The following is a 21,493-nucleotide window of genomic DNA, read 5'->3' as shown; positions in this document are numbered from 1 at the left end:
AAGCCATTCAATCCCAGGAATGTATTTATGTTTTTTTTCCATTTTTTTTCAAATATATGGGTAAAAGAGGGTCTGGAAATGTCTGGTACTGAATTAATAAAAATAAAAAAAAAAATAAAAACACAATAGGTCGTGAGTGAGGGGAGGTTGGAGCAGGAGATTGACAGACGGATCGTTTTAGCTTCTGGAGTGATACCGACTCTGTATCAGTCTGTCGTGGTGAAGAAGGAGCTGAGCCAAAAGGTGAAGCTCTCAATTTACCAGTCGATCTACGTTCCTATTCTCACCCATGGTCACGAGATGTGGGTCATGACTGAAAGAATTAGATCCCGGATACAAGCAGCCGAAATGAGTTTCTTCCGCACGGTGTCAGGGCTCTCCCGTAGCGATAGGGTGAGAAGCTCAGTCATCTGGGAGGGACTTAAAGTCTATCGGCTGCTCCTCCGCATTTAGAGGAGCCAGATGAGGATGCTAGGATGTCATCCGTGTGCGTCGCTGGTGAGGTCTTCCGGGCATGTCCCGGGCGAGGACGACCAAGGACATGCTGGAGAGACTATGGGCTCATCTCATGTCTCTTAATTGCAGCGTTCCTAGGTCCTCGCTCCTCAAAACATTGAACGCAACCCAAAACTTGTCATCACGCTGCCATATTAACGAGTGTCTCAACTATATTAAACACACATCAAGGTTCCCGCTCAGTGACGGTGCCTGTGTCTGCCCTGCGACTGGCTGGCGCCCAGTTCAGGGTGTAGTCTGCGCCGAACTATAATCGTCAGTCGGTCCCTCAGTCCACGCGAGCTGAATTCTATTGTGTATAATTATAATTATTTGCCAGGTGTCATTTTCTCATGAAACTTGAAGAAGTAAACAAAACAAATGGGAGTGTAATGTGCAGCGATCATTTCAATGATTCTGACTTAGAAAACAAATTGTTTTGGTCGGAAATTTACTTGAACAAGAATCCATGGCTGCCTAGCTTTGGAGCGAAGGCTTCTTTCTGGCTTCAGTTGTGGGGCTGCCATGAGGCTGTGCAGCTTCTCGGTGATCGGCTAGCATTGGAGACCACCTTGCACGGAAAACCTTTTATCAATACGAAGGCTATGCGCCTATTTGCCATTCCTCTCTGTGACAGACCGGTGGCAGTAAACCTCTCGTCGATATCCCCACAGAGGCTAGGAGCACAGACACTCAGTTCCTCCCAGTTGGGGCTTCCCATCTCCGCCAGCAACAATCCTAGACCCAAGAATGTTTTTTTTTCTAGTTTTAATAGGAACACATCCCTGGTTGTATTAAAGGAGACTATATCAATCTCATTTATTACTATTCCTAAAGAAAAAAAGATGTGACAGGAACTGAAGGTGAGCTGTTCATTTCCCCATTCTCCTGTAAGTAAGCACATGGAGAGGCTGATGGTTGTTATATTTTCATTTGTTAGAAGATGCAGTAGAGAGTAGAAGAGATGTGCACAAAAAATTTGGTGATGATTGTTCGCTGTTTTCCGACATGAAAAGTGATCTTTTATAATGTACTGAATGTCTCCAGTTCCTTTGCTGATGTCACAACAAGACATGGGGTGGGGGTGTGGCGGTTGGGTGGTTTACCCATCATCACAATGAAAAAGGGGTGTTTCAAGATTAGCTAGTTGTCCAAAACAAATTGATAAAATTTAAAATGCAACCAAGTTTCGTTTCAATACATAAAGTTTTTGAGTGGAAAAATGGGACATCCTGGCCCCAGGATCCCTTTAATGTGTGATCAATTTTGCATGTCACATTTTGTCACAAGATTTGTTCCATCAGAGGACAGAAAAATGCTGGCATTAGTGACGTCCTTGGAGTATGTATTTGCAATGTAATTGGTTAAAAAAAAAAATTAAAAACAAAATATCAGCTTACGCTACTGGAAGCAATGGAGCAACAAGCAACCTCAGGGAGAATATGCAAATCCACACAGAAAGATCAGAACCCAGGATTCAAACCGGTAACCTTTGACTCTGTGACAAATGTGCTAACCACGTGTTTCCAAAGTAACATGCAATGTTAAATAGCCCATAATGATTCATTATGATGCGGAGTAAATTTTACATTCCTTCAACAGAATTCAGGAAAAAAACAAAGTTTATTACATTTGCCGATTCAGTGATGTTCTCTCCAACATCAACATTATACTATACAGAACAGTTTTTGTTTGTTAGCACTAAAGATGAGCAGTACGGTATGTGTCAAATGTTTTTCCTGTCCTCCTGGGGGTCAAAATCAGGGGATGTCATTAATATTTGTCAACTGTGGGCGTGAAAAGCCCTTTGAGACTCTTTGGGATTAAGGGCTATATAAATAAATGTGACTTGACTTGAACCTGTGACCACAACGAAAATGAGCATTATTATCTTTGTAACGTAACACTTTTTGATACAGCTCTGGTATTGAATTTTTAGTACACTGTGCAGGCATAGCTAATGTTTTCACTCCTCAATAGCGTTCAAGCAAAAAAAAAACACACTTATCACCATGGTCTGCCATAAAACCCAGACTGCATGTTGCATAGGTGACATTTGACATGTGACAGGACAAATTAATTAAGTAATGATCAAGACACAACATTTTAAGCTTTTCCTCCTTTGTAATGAATTGCTTTCAAAGACAGGTCATCACTCTAAAACTGGTGTTTTCATATAAGTTGATGAAAGTTGTTTGAGGTACATAATGGTTCATTTCCACAGGTGTAAAAGAGGATCATCACCGAATTGTTAAAGTCTTTATCCCCGTAGAACTGCTCACTGGTATCCATTCTGGAAGTCACCATTAGCATAATGCTCATCCTCCTCTTGCATGGTCACCCCTCTCTTCTTTTTCCAGCCGTGTTTCCGACCTGACGTATTTTCCGTCGTTCCGTAACTCATTTTTGGAGCGGTCACGCTCTCGCTGTTGATCTCAGATTCTTCAGCGAGCTCATCTTCTTCGACAAAGCCGCATTTTTCTTCACTTGTATTCTCGGGGTTGGCCCAGTCCTGCTGTTCACCCGAGGCAAAGATAGCGTAGAAGATGACCCCGGTGTAGTGCACCATGGATGCGATAACAAAGACATTCTGCCACTCAAGACGGGTCTGTCGGAAGGGTGGAATGAAAGTGTCAAGGAATATCCTGAAAGAAACACTGCTCTTTTGATGATGTGCCTCTGAGAGGGATGGTGATAAATCCACAACAAGACGCTCACTGGAAATACAGCTGCAGTTTTTACAAAAAGTGGCTTACTGTAATTCATTTAAAAGCGAAGGCAACGCCCCCCAAAATTTGTTGCAATAATATGTTCTATGCGCCTTCACTAGTCTAAACACGGCATTCTGATTAATATTGCATTTGTGGAATATGAGTTAAGCAGCAAAATCCACCTGATTTTAGCCATCTCAGGGGGCGGCCATCTTGTCACTTCTCTCGACTGAATGTGACATCACAGTTGCTCAGGTCTCAGGTAACGACCAATCATGGCTAACCTGTTTTCTGAAGCTGCATGAGTGGTCGTTATACGAGCCCTGAGCAACTGTGATGTCATTTTCAGTGGACAGCAAGTGGCAAAATGGCCTCTCCTGAGATGTACAAAAATGGCTGGATTTTGCTGCTTAACTCATATTCCACAAACATATTATTGTAAACAAAATGTTTGGGTTGACTTCCCTTTAACTAAATTGAATGTACATTACCTTCCTTTAAGCTGATTTCAACTTGATGCTAAATAAACACAATAACAAATTCAAAATCCTTAAAGCTTCCATCCACACCAAATAGCGTAATCTATTAATTGACTTCAACGCAACTTTTATCACATTATAGTCAACTATAAAAAGCCTTTAGTTTGTTCAACCCCTACCATAAAATCACGTGTTGTACCTTATGAATGGTCAAGGCTCCAACAATCAGGGGACACACCATTCCAGACAGAGTTCCCACACCATTGGAAATGCCCATCAGGATGCTGGCATAGCGAGGAGCAATGTCCAGATGATTGACATTAAAGCCTGGCCAACACAGTAGGCATATGATTGTGTTTGGACAATTATGAATCAGAAAAATATTCATTAATAACGCTTACTGGAAGTTTCTGCAGGTGCAATATACTACTCACAAAAATTTCAGGATGAACCTGCACTGAAATCTTTCCAATCTGTCTGTCTCTGCCTCTATCTCTCTCACGCTCTCTCTCTCTGCCTTTCTCGCTCTCTCTCGCACTCTCCCTCTCTTTCTCCTGTCCCGATGCGAGAACTGAGTGGTAGCTGAGGGCTTCCTAATAGCTCCATCAATTGCATGTATCACGTTCTTGGGAGTTCTAGTGAAGGCTAATTTACAGGACAAAAAAAAATAGCTGAAATATGTGATGAAACATGGCGAGAAGCGTTTACATTGTGTGTGAGAAAGAACACGTGATTTTTCTGCATGGATGTCAGGGTGCACAATTCTTGTAAACCGGTTTGTTAGTGAACCGAGTTTCCACGGAGAGATATCACCTTAAATGGGTCCATTTTGTTTCACTTCACTCGTGCTTGGAAGAGCCCGAAGCTCACTTGTAACTCAAGTCATTGCTCGCATGCCAAGCATATATCAAGCAATATCGGCTGAGTGACAGATCCTATCTTGAAAAATTCAAAAGTAGGGACGCAAAAGTAAATTGTGGTACCGCTGTAGTACCTGAGATGGCAAATCCACTGAAGCCTACGGCAAGCACCAAGAAGGAGATGGCCACAGCACGGGTATGGGAAAAGCCGACCACCAAAAGCAGAGTAGCCTCCATACCAAAGCCTGCAAAAAGACAACATGTGGTAATGAACAGAATGAGATGCCAGTTGAAAGGCAAAAAAAGAATGTTTGCTTCACTGACACACACACAAGTCAAAACATGTAAAGTGACACCATAGTAGGGTGTAATTGCCATAAAAAATAATGGCAATTTGTATTGGTAGTACTGTGAATGAGTTCACACTTGTAATTTGTTGTTGGTGAACAAGGACATTAATTGAAGGCGGGTCAGACTCTTGAATGCATTTAACAACTATAATGCATGTTTAAAGTGAAAATATCAGAGATGCGCTTACAGAGCAAGATTACTGCTTATGCCTGGGAGGCAAGTCTCTTCAAATACAGTAAATACAGAACACAGCTAATCTTCCAGTTTACGTTCTATTCTTCCCATATTATCATTGTCGATTTAGAACTTCCTGCAGTTGGCTAGCAAGCAGCCCAAGTGCACCCTGCAATTAGCCCAAAGTCAGCTGGGATAGGCTCCAGCTCATCCATGACCCAAGTGAGGGCAAGTTCTCCAGAAAATGGATGGTTGGACTGATGAGCTTACACTGCAATTGCTTTAACTGTATTGGACGGAGAATCCACGTGATATGCATATATGCTGCTCACTCATGACTGGCTTTGAAGTAGAAATCTTTGTCGACCTCTGAATTGTATAACTTCATCTGACTGCTTGACTGATTTACTGTTCATCTTTTGTCTGCATAGTGCAGGTCGCTTATGGTTCCCTCAACCTACCTCCGCAGTTCATGAGTTTCCTCACATTTGTAGTGCTCATGATTTTGTTACTACGCAGGAAGTCCGCCAGCTGTCCTCCAATCGGAACAACAATAGTCATCACCATGTGGGGCACAGCAGACAGGATCCCCACCTGTCGGAGCATCATACAGTCTTAGGACATGGGACTAAAATAAAATCCCATCGCCCTGATTTGCGGTCTCTGTCTCTCAAATAAGTGTGATGATAGATCGCATGAGGTCAACCTTGCTGATTGGGAACCCAAAGACTTCTTCAAAATATGCCGGCTGGCTGATGAGAAGCAGGTAGAAGGTCCAGCTGCGGCAGAAGTTGGCCACAATGATGGCGTAGACTGGCATGGAAGTGAAGAAACGACGCCACGGTGTCTTGAATTTCTTAGCGTAAAAGAAGCAGGGAGAAAATCTGTTTGTAACGTCGACATACTGTACGAAATGATCACTGCACCGATAGCTGTTTACATACCTGAGTCGCACTCTGGTGGTGGATTGTTTCACCAATGGTGGACTCAATGTATGTTCTTTCCTCATCCGTGATGGTTGGATGCACCGCAGGACTTCCGTAGGCCAAAAGAAGCCACAGGACATACCACAGGATTCCAAAAACACCTTTTTGTCAATGGAATAAAAGAGTGAGTAGGACGTATAATGCGGAAAAGTCCTTCTACAGTATTGATGAGAGCTAGGAAGAATCATTAAACCAAGTTGAAACCTTGACTCTCTACCTGAGAAGCTTCATTATTATTCAGATGAAATAATGAGTCACAGCAGCCAGACAGTAAAGGGCCATTTTACATCAATAAATCATGAGATCATATCGCACAAAAAGCAGAGTGGCTTTTTATTAAAACACATCTAGCAAAATGTGAATTTTAAGACTGTGTTAATCGTTTTAATCAATCTCCAGAGCAATTCAGATAAGGTTTATCGTGCAACACATTCAATGTACAACTAACAGTAAAGTATCTTGATTGCTTGGTGATGATAGGCATCCAATAATGATTCCACATGGGCTTTGTACATGTTTGTTGGCTGGGACTTTTTTTTTTTGTATGAGCACCAGTATCGTGTAAAGTGGCCTAGTGCAGAAAACATATTGAGCAATTAAATAAAATGTATGTGACTGAGTTCTCCATAGTTTTTTTTCTCTCTAAAAATTGGTGATTCATCATTACTGATGAACGAACAGTCATGCTGCAATTCATTAAATACTGGTAAATGATTTATGATTTATGCAAACTTATACCGCAATTGGTGATTTGATCGCTAGATGGTTCGGCTAAATTAATTTGGAGGATTGGTTTCCCAGTGTAAAAACTAAAGGATGACTTGCAAGTTGTGGCTTCCACACGGAAATGTTTTATTCCACAACAATTCCTCTCACAGCTTATTGTTGACTTCATGTCGTAATGCTTAGAGCAGCTCTAGACTCTTGTTTGCCGTTATTCTTGCCCAACTACTTGAAATAGGAAGTGAAACCAAAGGTTTTCTTGACAAGAATATGTTCTATGCAGCCCTACTGGTCAAAACACAATATTCTGATTGATGGTGGCAAATTGGCCGCCCCCCTGAGATGGACAAAAACGAGTGGAGCTTACTGCTTAACTCATAATCCACAAACGCAATATTAATCAGAATGACGTGTTTAGAGTAAGACTAGTGGAGGTGCATAGAACATATTATTGGAAAGAAAATGTGGGGGTTGTATTCCCCTTGAAATTGTACATGCATAAAAGAGATGCTGACATTCAACTTCTTACCATAGATGTAAAAGACTGACGGCCACCCAATGTACTGAACCAACACACCAGCCAAAGGCATGGCGATCACGGCTCCGGCATAGGACCCTGGAACAAGACGAGTTACATTTTAAGGCCATGATGTTACTTTGGCAGCATTATAAGATACACAATGAAAAAACGAGTGGACTAGCATGGTACTGTCCAACAATCGGGAGACACACCATAGCATGGTACCGTCCACTCAAGCTTGCCCTGAAGAAGGCAAAGCGTTGGCATTACCTCCAACTGCACATGTTAAAATAAAGGCCTTTTAATCCAAAATACTTCAGGTGCCTCAGTTTCCATTTTTTTTGAAGAATAAAGTGTGATTGCACAACCACTCCAGTAAGTGGCAGTGGAGCTCTCATCTATTTCTTTAATTTCAGGCAAATTCAAATCGTTCCCGTGACAGACTAGAAATACACGTACAAACATACAACAGTTAATCCTAAAGAACATTTGTGAGATCAAAACATCACTGATGTTGGAGCTCAGTCTAATTCACCCTTAGTTGAAGTGTATGATAGGATTGAGGTCATTTGTTGTGCAGGTTGCCATAGTAGCTGCTGATGCAGCATGCAGAGTAACACATCGTAGAACCGGAAAATCTCTCAAACGCTCTTTATGACCAGTGTCACTTGACGGAACCTGACATGCCATTCTTGCATCTCCCATCCATCCTTCTATTCAGCTTCTCCTCATTAGGGTCACGGATGAGCTGGAGCCAATCCCATCTGACTTTGCAAGCCCCGAACTGGTCACCAGACAGTCGCAGGGTACATATACAGGTACCGTGGGGAAACAGCCATTCACATCTACTGACAATTTAGTCCTACGGTATTTTAACATGCGGGGCGAACGTGGGATAAGCTGCCCGGAGAAAGGTTCCAGCTCACCGTGACCCTCGTGAGGACAATTGCGGTCCATATAAGAAATGGATGAAGGGCTGGCTGCCTTCATAACGTCAACTCACCACAGAAGGATGTTGTGGCCAGTCGGCTGCGTTCAAGAGGAGGGGCCCATTTTGACCACATCCCATGGCATGCTGGGTAGGTGACACCCTAGATGGGAAATGTGCTCAAAATAATGAAAGCATGTCCCTTAGTCATTTCTTTATTCGCATTCTCACCTCAACTAAGCCCTGCAGGATGCGCACAAACATGACACAGCCATAGTGCACCCTCGCTGCAGACGGGATAAACATATTCAGCACTGACGTCAAGAAAATGGCAGCTCCAAACACCCTGCGGAGAAGGAAAAAATGCAGGTGTTATTTTGAGAGAAATGGTCCACTGGTAATTGTCCATTTCACTCACTTGCAGGATCAAACATGAATAGGTGATTGTTTTTCTTGAAACTTCTTACCCTCATTTATGCCTTCGTCACTTAACTTCAAAGTAAATACAAAAATAACAATAGTAGAAAGATACATAACACATTTGTCATAAAGGAATGTGTAGTTAGATTGCATACGTTACCAGATCCCCAGTGTTCAAAATTTTTGGACTGTGTTAAAATCAGAATGTTGATGTTGCATTAAGAGTACTTCGTAATTAAATAGCATGTGTAGTCAAGGATGTGACACTGATACGTAATGGGGTGTCACCTGGAATCGACTCTTATTGTTGTCTATTTGAAATTGAAACGAGGCCCTTACGTAATGATTGAGGTTGACCGGTTAGAGTCGAGACAAGTTTCTTCATTTTCGTCCTCCCTTGCAAGACAGAAACTCCCCAAGGAAGGTAAAATTGTCACACGATGGTATTTGATCAAAACAAATTGTGCCTCATAACTTGGTTTTCACTTGAGTTTTCTATTTCATGTTATTTAAAACAGATTGCCAAGAGTATTCCGTGTGACATCACATGGTCACGTGGGCTACACGGCCATTTGGGTTGATGAACATGTTTTGGTTGAAGCAGGTGGCGCAGCTGACTCCATTCAGTCCATTGAGCATCATTTGTCAGCTGCTTGACAAACAATATGAATGTTCTCCAAAATGTAGCATGTAAATAAGATGATCTAAAAAGCCAAGTGTCCTTGAAGGAATTTGATTGCATCGAAGTGTTCACACTCAATGTCCGCATTATCTACGGCTGACCTGTTTTCTGAATCTGAGCCGTGATTGGTCGTTGTGAGCAGTTGTGATGTCATTTTCAGTCGACAGACGACAAAATGGCCGCCCCCGGAGATAACTAAAAACGGGTGGATTAAGTCTTATTCCACAACGCAATATTTATCAGATTGCCCTGTTTCAACTAGTGGGCTTGCATAGAACATATTCTTGAAAAAAAAAATGTTTGGGTTGATTTCCTCTTTAAAATTTCCTCTTTTGAATGTTGCATCCACTTGAATTCAGTTTTCTTCTGCAGCCTTGATCTCCTGCTCTGTACATTGTCAGGGTCATTATCATTATTATCATTTAACTTAAAAAGTCACACTATGCAGTAAGACAACAGAATAAGTGTGAACTTCCCACTTTTTATGTAAAAACAACACTGGGTTGACTAATTGAAGAGCTTTTCAGAACACGTCAAGAAATAAACATCTCAATAAAGTAAAACCCCCTGACGTGGTTTATTTTTTCTTTGACAGGCATGCAGTGAGACACATCTAACCACCCCTGATGTTTGTCATGCAGTCAGGTGATACGACATTGAGTCCACAAGCTTCTTCTTGAACGCCGCCATGATTCTCAGCTACCTGCCTTTTTCCTCTTCACTGAATCTCCCTGTTCTCCTCATTTTTCCAAAACAGGGTGTAAGTGACACTTGTAATATTCCAGTGGCTGGTGTTTCAGAAAGAAATCAGAGGCAGGATCTTTCATTATTAACTCTGCCAGTGGCGTGTCCTCTTTTCCTGTGAAGCTTTTATTACAGGGCTACTATCTGCTCCATCGGCGCTGCTCAGAGCACTGAACAGGTTTAACCATTTGAGAACACCACCCTCAAGCTGATGGTGTTTGTCTTGTTGTTTTGTGCAATAAATACATGTTTTTCATGCAATAATGACAAGCAATGTAATGTGAATACCTGTGGCACATACTGTGCAGTACGTATTCCCAGAAGCAGTGGAGAACAATAACTTGAGAAACAACAAGGTTTCGTTTATGTGGAGCCAAATTACGGTAATTATTCATGAGTATGCTAAGACTTTGTAAAGACTTCTTACACTGCTGCTATAAGTCAGTAGAGTGACCTACTCCTTGCCAAATACTGAGCCCATATCTAGCTCAAGAGCTTCGCCTGGTTACTGGTTATGAATGGCGGTGCTCACTAATGAATTCTATCCATAAGAAATTCACTTGGAAAAAACATTAACAAACAAAATAAGATGTGTCATATCTTGCAAAATCCTTTCAATAATTGGTTTTCAAATCACGAGGATTTTTTTCAACATAGAACTGTGAAATCCCTTTCTAGTGGAGACTAGGGCTAGAACTAACAATTATTTTAACCAATTATTTTGTCAATGAATTGATGAATCAGATTTTTTTTTAAAATACACATTTTTAGTTTTCATCCCTGTATTCAAAAATACATTATTATTTAAATTTGACAGTGTGGAAAATAGTGTCCATCCGTCAGAAAACTGGCAATAATGTTGATATTTGTTTTCCAAAGAAAAAGCTGATGTTTGCAAATGTCTTATTTTGATTCAACGCAAAGATAATCAGCCTGCTTGCATGTAGGTAGGACTACAGAAATATGGGAACATTTACTGTTGAGAGACTGAAATTGCAAGGATTTGTACCATTTCAAACAAGGTCTTAAAATTGAATACCAAAAATAATTATTGGTTAATTTGATAATGGATTAGCTGTTGATTAATTAATTAATAGTTGCACCACTAGTCAAAATACTGTGGATTTTTATACAAACCAATTAACCCGTGTTAACCATCCTACCAGACAAAGTGAGCTTGTGGAGTTTTAGACGGCAAATGTTCATTCAAGGATTTAATGTATGAGCATGTTAATGAGCGCACAAGGTAGTGACCAGGATTATGCACGTACTGTAGGGATGCCCGGTCTTTCCTGTAACTTGGTTATAGCTGATGAACTGTTAATTGCTATTTGGGTCACCCATCGATTAATTTGATCATCAATTAGTTGTTGAATCATTGCACCTCATGTGGAGGCAACCATGTCATAATAATAATATGTTAAACAACGGGGGTCATAAAACGCTAGTTGCAGAAAACCAAGCAACTAAAGTCAACAAACCTGTTGGCAGACAGCTTGTTTGAGATGAAACCACCAGGAATTTGAGTAACGATGTAGCCCCAGAAGAATGAGCCATGGATCAGTCCAACTGTCTCTGGGTCCCAGCTGAACTCAGCTTTCTACAAAGAAAACGATAGTTAAAGCAGAAGTCAACACAAACATGTTTTTTCACGAATATGTTCTATCCAGGTCCACCAGTTGAAACATGGCATTCTGATTAATATTGTGTTTCTGGAATATTAGTTAAGCAGCAAAATGCACCCGTTTTTAGCCATCTCTGGGGGCGGCCAATTTTGTCACTTCTGTTGACTGAAAATGACATCACAGATGCTCAGGGCTCACATAACGACCAATGATGGCTCAAAAAACATGTGAGCTGTGATTGGTCGTTACCTTAGCCCTGAGCAACTGTGATGTAATTTTCAGGTCATATGGTGGGTTGACTCCCCCTTTAAGAAGATGGACTGTGGATAATGAAAGCACACAGCTTCTTGTTGAACTTTGGGAAGTTCTCGAGATACAGAGCTGGGCACTTTTTTGCCGGCCGGTCCTCCGTCCACGACCTAGGTACCCTTCCGGCCTCGTCCCTCCGTTCTTATTCATAAAAATTATTGTTTTCCGACTCCATCCGTCCTCGTCCTTTTAAAGCGGTTCCGCCCTAACATCCGCCCCCACCCCCAAAAAAAAAAAATGCATCTTTGCATGACGCAGAGCGGGAGAGATGCTAACGGCAGAGGTCTATTTAAAGGGGAAGTCAACCCAAACATATTTTTTCAATAATATGTTCCATGCAGGCCCACTAATTGAAACAAGGCATTTGGTGTTTATGGAATAAGAGTTAATCCACACACTTTTAGCCATTGCTGGGGGCAGCCATTTTGTCACTTCTGTCAACTGAAAATGACATCACTGCTGCTCAGGGCTCAGGTAATGACCAATCACAGCTCACCTGTTTTCTGAAGCTGAGCCATGATTGGTCGTTACCTGAGCCCTGAGTAGTTGTGATGTCATTTTCAGTCGACTGGCAAAATGACAAAATGGCCGCCCCCGGAGCTGACAAAAAACGGGACGATTAACTGTTATTCCACAATCGCAATATCCATCAGAATGTCTTGTTTCAACTGATGGGCCTGCTGGGAACATATTCTTTAAAAAAATATGTTTGGGTTGATTTCCACTTCAAAGCTCATTAGCTGGCTAATTTACTATTCAAATCTGCTTACCTTATAGGCACGGTTTGACGAACCGCTTGCCACCACACATTGTACGTGTGTAATGACACAAAGTGAATGAGTTGAGAGTTATAATCTAACTGCTTTATTTAACAGCGGTCATTGTTTATATGTCAATGCAGCGGACGTGAAAGAGGTCAGTCTCTGAACGGATGGGCAGAGACGCCCGGTCCAGGGAGTGCTATCATTGGTCAACCCTTCAGGTTGCTGATTGGCTCGCTGGTTTCCCCTCCGCTTCCAGAGCGCCGACTGCAACACCCTCAGTCCTTGGGTGGAGTAACAAATTGCGCAGGAGGAGTTTTGATACTGCGACATGTGAATGTTCAATTGAATCGTGCCGCCAGATTCAATTGAAATCAATGTAGTTAGCGCAGGCGGGCGCGGTTGCGTGCGGGCTTGCACGAATGATGCGTTTGGACTGGTGGGACGTGGCGCAAAGCACAGAAAATGCGCACATTGGTCCATTTGGCGCCACTAAAACAAATTAACTTTATTCCCTCTTCGCCTCACGTCAGCCAGTCAGCATCGGGGAGCACTACGTCACACACAGCATCCTGAGCACTTGCCGGGTCAAGAAAAAAAGAGACCAGGCTTGGGGAACCGCTTGTTATACTTGGTGTGTTTTTACGCTCTTTCTTTAATTTTGTACAGCTGTTAATCTTTACCAAGATTAATATATTGTTTGCATTAACTTTAGCACAGTGTCGACTACTTGATTGCAATGTCGGAACCTTTTTTTTTTGTTTTGCCAGTCATTGTCTACTACCAAGCAAAGCCCTCCGCTCTGATGTGCGCGAATGAAGCAGCTGCGGCATTCAGGTTTCAAATTTCCTGCGGTCAAATGCCAGCGCTCCTTCTTCTTTTTCTTCGTCTCATTCTTCCTCTCCTTCTTCCTTTTCTAATCCCCTCCGCGCAGAGCACATTGTTCCCGCCGTAATTACAAGTAATTACGCACAGTTGGGTAACTAGTGGCCCTTTTGAAGCATTCCGAGGCAATTTTTGTCATTTGCCCATTTCATCGAGTAGGTTGAGATGAACTTTGGCCGCCTCGCGACAACGTCACACGCATGAGGGACGATTAGTGGGACAGACGGAAATCCACCTCCGCCCTTGCTTAGTCCGTCCCTTTATTAAAACTTGTCATCCCTCTGTCCTCCCTCACAAAAATGGGCGTCCGTCCGAGACGGAGGGACTGACTGTTCCACCCCCGGGACGGAATGCTCAGCTCTGTCGAAATACATGACAAAAGAATGTTTACAGTACCTGGAGTACTTCAGATCCATTCACATAGACAGTGTTGTTGTTCACCATCTCCACAATTGCAACACCAAGGTTACAACGGATGCCAAAGGAGATGCAGAAGCCCAGACCACTAAGGATGGCGATGATGTAACGCTTGGGCAGGCCGCCACAGCTGCAGTCCAGTAGCGGAGCCGGGCGAGATGTGGACGCCACCGGACGCCCGTCCTCTGTCAATTCCAGGTGTCTCTCCTCTTCCACATTGCTGCCATCGATTTTCCTGCTCAGAAAACAGCAGAACAAATCAAAATGGCGATTAATAGCGATTAATAATGTCCATCCACTTGTCCTTATTCGTGTCGTGGGTGAGCTGGAGACTATTCCAAGCTGCCCTTTTTTCAAGAAGATTAAACCATGTCACCGGTCAATCGCAGGGCATTTAGTATCATGCGATTGATTGAAATATTTGTACTCACTAAGTGTCCATTATATGCATATCTAGACAATCTAAGGCAAAATCACTCTAAGAAAAATATTGTTTTATGAAAAGCTAATGATGTTAAGTTTTGTCAGAGAGGCAATTAAACACGTTCAATATTGTAAGTGTCATTTAATCACTCAACAATCCTCAGTCACGTTTTGGTCTGTTTTGGTTTGGGTTTTTTTTAAGTTTCATATTTTCCTCAGTGTTTCTGTGTCTGTCTCGTCTTGATTATTGTGTCCACCTGTGTGCCTTCCACTCCCTAGTGTAAGCCAATCAACTCCCTCCTACCTTGTGTGTCTTGTCCAGGTGTTTCTCGTTGTCTCGTCGGTAGGCCTGTATTTAAGTTCCTAGTTTTTGTTCAGTCCTTGTCGGGTCTTTGTCAGTGCCGCTGCTCGCCCTAGTCTGTCTTGGTGAGTGTCTTGACAGTGCGTAGCCTTGCAGTGCGTAGCCTTGCAGTGTGAGTTCCATTTTGTTATATTTCATACATTCAAGCCTAGTTTCCCCGGTCACGTCATGTCCAGCTTCCCAGGTCTTGTCCAGCCTTACTCTCCCCGTCTCGTCCAGCCTTGCTTCTCCAGTCATGTTCAGCCCGTCACGTATTATTAAAAGCACCTAAACCAACCCCCTGTCTCACATTCCTCCATTTGAGTCCACCACGCACTCCTCGACACCGTTTTCCGCCCGTGACGTTTAATTTTTTTCATTCATTTCATTTAATTCATTCAATCCATTTTTAAAGTTGGCGGAAATTTAAAATTATATTCCACCAAAATAAAATGTAATAGTATTTTTGACATTTGATAAGACAAAATACAGAATTTTTGAGATTCAGAAAATATGTCTGAAAACAGAATCATGCAAGGGAGCGATTTTCATTTTATTTTGTGCATATGTGTAGATTTGATATGTGAGTGCATAAAGCATTCCCAAAATATATAGTAGATAAACTGTAAAAAAAAATGTGGAAGTTGTATGTACACTATAGAAACAAATGTTTATGTACTGTAAAATGATTAGAACTGTCATACTATTGCTATAATACACACATTGGTCTCATTTTATGCACATAATAGGATCCCACTTTTTTGTATTATTTTTGGGAGCAATATTCGATGTTGCAAGTACAGTGCAGTACAGATCCAATATCTTTTATGAAATACAGTATTCTTCATTGTACTTCCAGATATTGGGGCCATTGATTGCACAAGAGATGTCAAAGTGCACACACTAAAACCATAGGAACGTACCATGTCATTTATAAAAGTGATACCTAATATTACTGATATACCTAACATGTGCCAAAAGCTGCACCACGCACACACACACACACACATCCACAGACCTGTGCAAACCCCCCCCCCCCCCCCCCCCCCACACACACACACACACACACTTCTGTGAATTATTTATCAGATATGAGGTATGTATTACTGTTTTAAAATTGAGGTGTTGCTTGGCAAGCACAACAACCTCGTATTTACTTTATGGACTGCATCATGTGAGAATTTTTTTTTTGACAAAGTTAGCCCTCCATTGACTGAACAAACAATATTAAATCATTCCTCACTGCAGACAACTGCTCGAAAAAAAAATAACTCCTCCTCTCACCTTTGCAGTTTGCCCAAAGTATTGCCCACTGTCGTCTTCACTTCTTCTGTCCCAGGGTTCAGCATCTGCCCCCTCAAAGCTCCCAAAGACATGTTGTCGTCTTTACCGTCTTGATTTCAAAAGTGTCGTGATACTTGTGCTCCTCAAAAATCCACTAGATGATTCCCATATCCTTGGTAAGCTTGTGGCCCAAGAAGTTGGATCCACCTTAGAGTAGTGCCAAGGATAAAATGCCGGCTACCCAACCACGCTCTCTAATGATTCAGGGGGTTTCAGAGAGGCAGAGGGAGGAGTGGATGGTGTTCCTTCATGCCAGTTTCTTCCCTTAAAAGTTCCAATTGAGAAAGGTACTTTTATATGAAGTAGAGCGCGTATGAAAGCAGTTGATATAGTTTTACTTTATAGGCATGGTGATCATTTTGATCTGCAGCTAAACTGAACGCGCACCTTCGAGATACCTCTCCATGTAACATACTCCCAGAAAGGAGGGGCAGGTGCTGTCCAACCCCTCGCTTACTATGCACTCTTCCTCTTTATTGTCACCATCATCTTGGCTCCAGTGTCATCTGTGCAGGTTCATCTGATCTCAGCCAGTCAGTCAATGAAAGATGCATGAGCTTGACAACTTGCATTGAGGCGAGACAAAGCCATATGTGCCCAAATGGCAATTGTATTATTCAGAGCGTCTATTTCCCGTCTGCATATTTAATCGACCCACGTGGTCCCAGTCGGTCCGAGTCAGTCAAACGACGTTGAGAACGGACTTAACCTGTACCACGTCACACGCAGGTGCTGCACTCCTGACACGCGGCCGACTAAGGAAAAAATAAAACAGTGTTGTGTACCTTGCGGTCCCACAGACACCATGACGTGTGCCCCATATTGTTTTTATTTCACCGATCACCACGCTGTGCGTGTTTGTGTTTCTGTTATTTTTGTTTGATATTTTTTCTTTGTTTGGCGGCGTGTCTGCTCGCGCGGCGCCTGCTTGTGACGTGAAGTTTATGTTCTCGACGCCGATTAGCTGTCGCCGACGAGGGATTGCCCGGACCCACGTAGTCGATTAAATATGCAGGTCGGGCCATGCCCAGCTCTGTTATTATTATATTAATTGAATTGATTTCTCTTCATAATGTTTCGATATTAGGGATGATCCAACTTCAAGATGTCACTAACTGAAGTGACTGGTTGTTATGCCAACACATCAATTGAGAACAATAGTTTTGACTGCATGACCATCAGGGCAAACAGAGCTTTAATATTCATCCATGTTCTGTTGCGCTTATCCGCTTTAGCGTCACGATTGAGCTGGAGCCTATCCCAACTATCGGCAAGCAGGAAGCCAGCCAATTGCAGGGATAGCTTTTATTTGACTGGAAAGTCAACCCATAAAAAATCTTGACAAGAATATATTCAATGCAGCCCCGCTAGTTCAAACACAGCATTCCGATTAATATTGCGTTTGTGGAATATGAGTTAAGTAGTAAAATCCACCCGTTTTTATCCACCTCAAGCGGCGGCCATTTTGCCACTTGCTCTCGACTCAAAATGACATCACGGTTGCTTAGGTTTTGGGTAACGACCAGTCATGGCTTAGCTTCAGAAAACAGATGTGCTGTACAACAAACTATTGCAAAGAATTTTTGGGGTTGTCTTTGCCTTTATTATGCTTCACATACTGCAGCTTTAATCAGAGCTCGGCACTTGACCCTTTTTTGCGGGTCCGTCCTCCACCTGCGACCTGGGTACACTTTCGGCCTCGTCCCTCCGCCCTTATTCATAAAAATGAAAGTCCTCCTACCCCGTCCGTCCTCGGCCATTTATGGCGGTTCCGTCCTTACGTCCGCCCCTACTCCAAAAAAAAAATAACGCGACCACATCACGTGCATTAGGGACAATTATATAGCCAAACTAAAATCCACCTCCACCCTTGCTTAGTCCATCCTTTTTTTAAAAAATTGGCGTCCCCCGTCCCCCGTCCCAAAAATGGGCCGTTCCGCCCCCAGGACGAAATGCCCAGCTCTGGCTTTAATATCGTGGATGTAAACATAAAATTATGTTACGTTGCGTTGCGTTGCGCTGCGTTGCGCTGCGTTGCGTTGCGTTGTGTTATAGCATTGGTATCTCACAAGACTTGACATAGACAACAGGGGTGTTACTGTTACTATAAACTGTGACCAGTGAACTAGAACTTTTCTGGCTCTCACCCTGGTGTGGAGTTGCCGTGTGGCATCTGGCTAAAGCTGCTATTGGAAAATATTGCCTTAATTATAAAATAAAGGCAAGGAAGGACTAACTCTAGTCTCTAGAGATTATTAACATTATTAACACACACCATTGCCATATAATAGAGCAGATTTGCATCCTCCCAACAAGATTTCTCTCCATGAATTTGTATCTTAACTCCTTGCCTCTGCTCAGTCGTGGATATAATGATAATAATAATAATAATAATAATAATAATAATAAAGGGGTCTCTTTATTTCTGAGTTCTCAAGATCAAGAAACTGAACATTACAAGATATTGCTAAGTATTTGGTATGCTTCCAACTTTTTGTGAACAGTTTGAGGGAATCCGTTCATCACTGCTCAAGCATGACTGTGCCTCATTACAAGTTGTTGGCTGGGTTTGGTGTCGAACAATGGGGGAGTCCTGACCTAAAGGCTTTCAAAGTAAGGGTGGGTAAATGACTTTTTTCTTTTTATCACAAGTGGATTTTATGGCCATTTGGGCTGCTGAACACAAATCTTTAACTATGATTTTTTTGTTTTTTTTGTTTTGAAAAACACCTGCTTTTCAGTCGTATTTTTTTATTAAGGTGCATAAAACTGGTGTATAATGTGTCTTTTCATGTTTTCAAGGTTGCTGAGTCCAAATAATGGAAATTGGATTTCACTTCTGTTGCGCTTTTCCACTGACAAGGCGCTTCACACTGACTCCTCGTTCACCTACTGATGATGCCGCATCAGGAGCAGCTGGGGGTCCAGCATCTTGGTCAAGGGCACTTCAACACAGGGGCAGAGGATCGAGCCCACGACCTGGGGTTTGAGAGACAATTGCTCTTCCACTGAGAGAGTGAGAGAGAAGGATGCAGAAGATAGTCTTGGATGGAAATGGATGATACGCTGTGGCAAAAAATGAAATAATGCTGATCTGGTCTTAATTTACTCACAAAGTGAAATCTGCGCCTGTTTAATTGATCACAACGTGGATATACCATATGACTTATTCTCTTGTATGAATGGAAACTTTTATTTGTAATTAATAAGTAATGTTTTCTGACAAATTAAGTGAAATTGGATACATTCCTGGCACAACCCTGATGATGTCTAAAAGCACACTAGGTGCCACAGCACCCTGGTTGGGAATCATTGTAGTAAAGGGTGAAAGTCAGCAAGCGTCACAACTACTGGATGATTTAGTGAACTGGTTTATGCATTTGAATAACATACAACTGTTGCAATTCTTGTAGTGTTTCAATTTGCAGATAGTGGCAAACTGAAGCAATGTCACAAAGCTAGTCAATCATTTTCCTTTCTTGATTCTAAGACAATTTAAATCTACTAATCAAACAGTTGGCTAAATTAACTTCACATTAAAAAGACAGCGGAATAGACTAATAAACGCTTTGGTTGTAAAGCATTCCATTTTTGAACAGTACTAGTCTACAATCTAGTGGTCAGAGTGAGAAGTGTTGCAAGATTAATGCAGACCAGATGCCACTGCAGCAAAATGTATATGCCCCCCCCCGGACAGCAGTGGTTTAATAAGATAAACCTGAGAGTTATTAAATTGTGAACTGATAGTTTTAGCGCTGCCATTGGATGTGACATCATTTGTCTCGTTATTGTTCAATAGTAAAAATGAAATTGTGATTTACCCAATCAAACATACTAGGGGACAATTGTGTTGTTATGTTCTGGTAAAAAAAAATACAGAACAAACAACAATAATAAAGTTGTACGTACTTGAACAGTACAGTACAGCTCGGGTAAAAATAAAGAATAAAGTGCTCGACTTGAGAGGTTTCGGTGCAATGAAATAGTTGTTCATTTAAATTTGACACTATGAAAATAACTATTCAGACAGCTATCCTGTTTAGGTTTGTGGGGAGCCCATCCCAGCTGACATGGGGGAAAAGGAGTCTTAACACCCTACACTACTCAATCACAGGGCACTATAACAGAGATGGGCAAATGGTGGCCTGCGACCAAACCCTGAGTGAACCCTGGATAAAATTTCAAAAACAAAATAATGTTGAACTGTAAATACGCAGGGGTAGTTTTAAGTTGTAATATAAGCAATCACCACTATAGATGGTGTTGGAAATTTCAGCAGGTCACTCACTTGGGATGTAAGCTCAATTATTAGTTCACAAAAAACAACTAGTTTCCAATGCGTGTGTTCGTTTAATCTTTCAAGAAGGCATCCAATGTAAATCAAGAATAACACATGTTGATTGAATTTGATCGTCTATTTATTTCAATCTCTGAAATGCAGGAATCAGACACGGTCAGATCTGGGCTTCTTTCCTTACCTCGCGAACACTTACACTCATGGAGGTGAAGTGAGAAAAGGGCGCTGTCGAAGATGCAACCCTCACATATACAGTATAGTGTTGTCCCGTCAGATTAGTCTAATCAAAAATGGTGGTTCTGATCTTCTCCATCTATGGTTTATCACATCAAGGACCAGGTTGTCTGGCCTGGAGACATCCTTGGTCACAAGGACTTCTACCTCTGTCAGATATCCCTCAAAGCCACATTCCATTCCACTAGACAAAGTTGTATGCATGCACCTATATAAAGGCCTGTTGATGTGCGTTACACAAGACTCAAATACAGTAGTTTTCTTTCTTCCCTAACTATTAATTGTTATATGTGTAAGGACATTTAGCTGTTTGTGTGTGATGACCATTAATGTGTAATGCAAATACCATCTGATCAACATATGGCTAACATATTGGCTAATACTGTATAAAGCCATCCATCTAGAGTCAGTAATTACCAGCCTGATTCTAATATTGGACAAATCCTTCAATGGTAGACATGGAGTATAGGCCTAATATTTTTTTGCAGATTTTGAATGATATGCAGAACAAACATAGAACCTCAATGATATTAAAAACTTGAGTGAGTTTATTTTTGTGGAAAAAATGTACAATGCTGGTTACTTGTTCAGCAGTTTTGTGCCGTCCTTGAATGATAAATTTTATGAAAGAGAGGCTTTTGCGCTGGAAAAAAAAAGTAGGCCTTAAATATGTGGTTATTTTGCTCTTTGCATAGTTCCAATTACACTGGTTAAGATAGTGGATCTTTATACATGGATTGAAAATGTATTATCAAAAATGAAATATCTTATGACCACGTATTTGC

The 21,493-nt window shown here is 41.7% G+C and overlaps 1 protein-coding gene across 2 annotated transcripts; it reads right to left on the bottom strand.

Moving 5' to 3' along the window:
• Nucleotides 1-2,303: 2,303 nt before the first annotated feature.
• On the bottom strand, nt 2,304-16,260 carry slc17a8 (solute carrier family 17 member 8). Of its 2 annotated transcripts, none has more exons than XM_086028266.1 (12): nt 16,118-16,260; nt 14,050-14,305; nt 11,555-11,673; nt 8,459-8,573; nt 8,303-8,390; nt 7,309-7,395; nt 6,015-6,157; nt 5,777-5,926; nt 5,532-5,664; nt 4,680-4,790; nt 3,885-4,012; nt 2,304-3,103 (listed from the first exon to the last, which is right to left on the bottom strand). In XM_086028266.1, the coding sequence occupies exons 1-12, from the start codon at nt 16,207-16,209 to the stop codon at nt 2,774-2,776; spliced, it is 1,752 nt and encodes a 583-aa protein (XP_085884392.1). In that variant the 5' UTR covers nt 16,210-16,260; the 3' UTR covers nt 2,304-2,773. The 2 variants fall into 2 exon arrangements, with proteins under 2 accessions (XP_085884392.1, XP_085884393.1); XM_086028267.1 differs by lacking the exon at nt 16,118-16,260 and adding an exon at nt 14,502-14,649.
• Nucleotides 16,261-21,493: the final 5,233 nt, after the last annotated feature.

Source organism: Filicampus tigris, chromosome 4, assembly GCF_054856515.1.
Source record: "Filicampus tigris isolate MCC_2025a chromosome 4, RoL_Ftig_1.0, whole genome shotgun sequence".
Classification (NCBI taxonomy): Eukaryota; Metazoa; Chordata; class Actinopteri; order Syngnathiformes; family Syngnathidae; genus Filicampus; species Filicampus tigris.
Note: the sequence above shows the minus strand (reverse complement) of the source record. Positions and strands in the feature narration are given on the sequence as shown.

What these genes read in the sequence shown, in the direction of transcription:
- slc17a8 (XM_086028266.1), bottom strand. Translation starts at nt 16,209, where the DNA reads ATGTCTTTGGGAGCTTTGAGGGGGCAGATGCTGAACCCTGGGACAGAA. An exon ending in ATGGATCTGAAGTACTCCAG is followed by an intron (nt 11,674 to 14,049) that starts GTACTGTAAACA and finishes TTTTCTTTGTAG; the next exon opens with AAAGCTGAGTTCAGCTGGGA. An exon ending in CAGTGGATTTGCCATCTCAG is followed by an intron (nt 4,013 to 4,679) that starts GTACTACAGCGG and finishes TGTGTTGGCCAG; the next exon opens with GCTTTAATGTCAATCATCTG.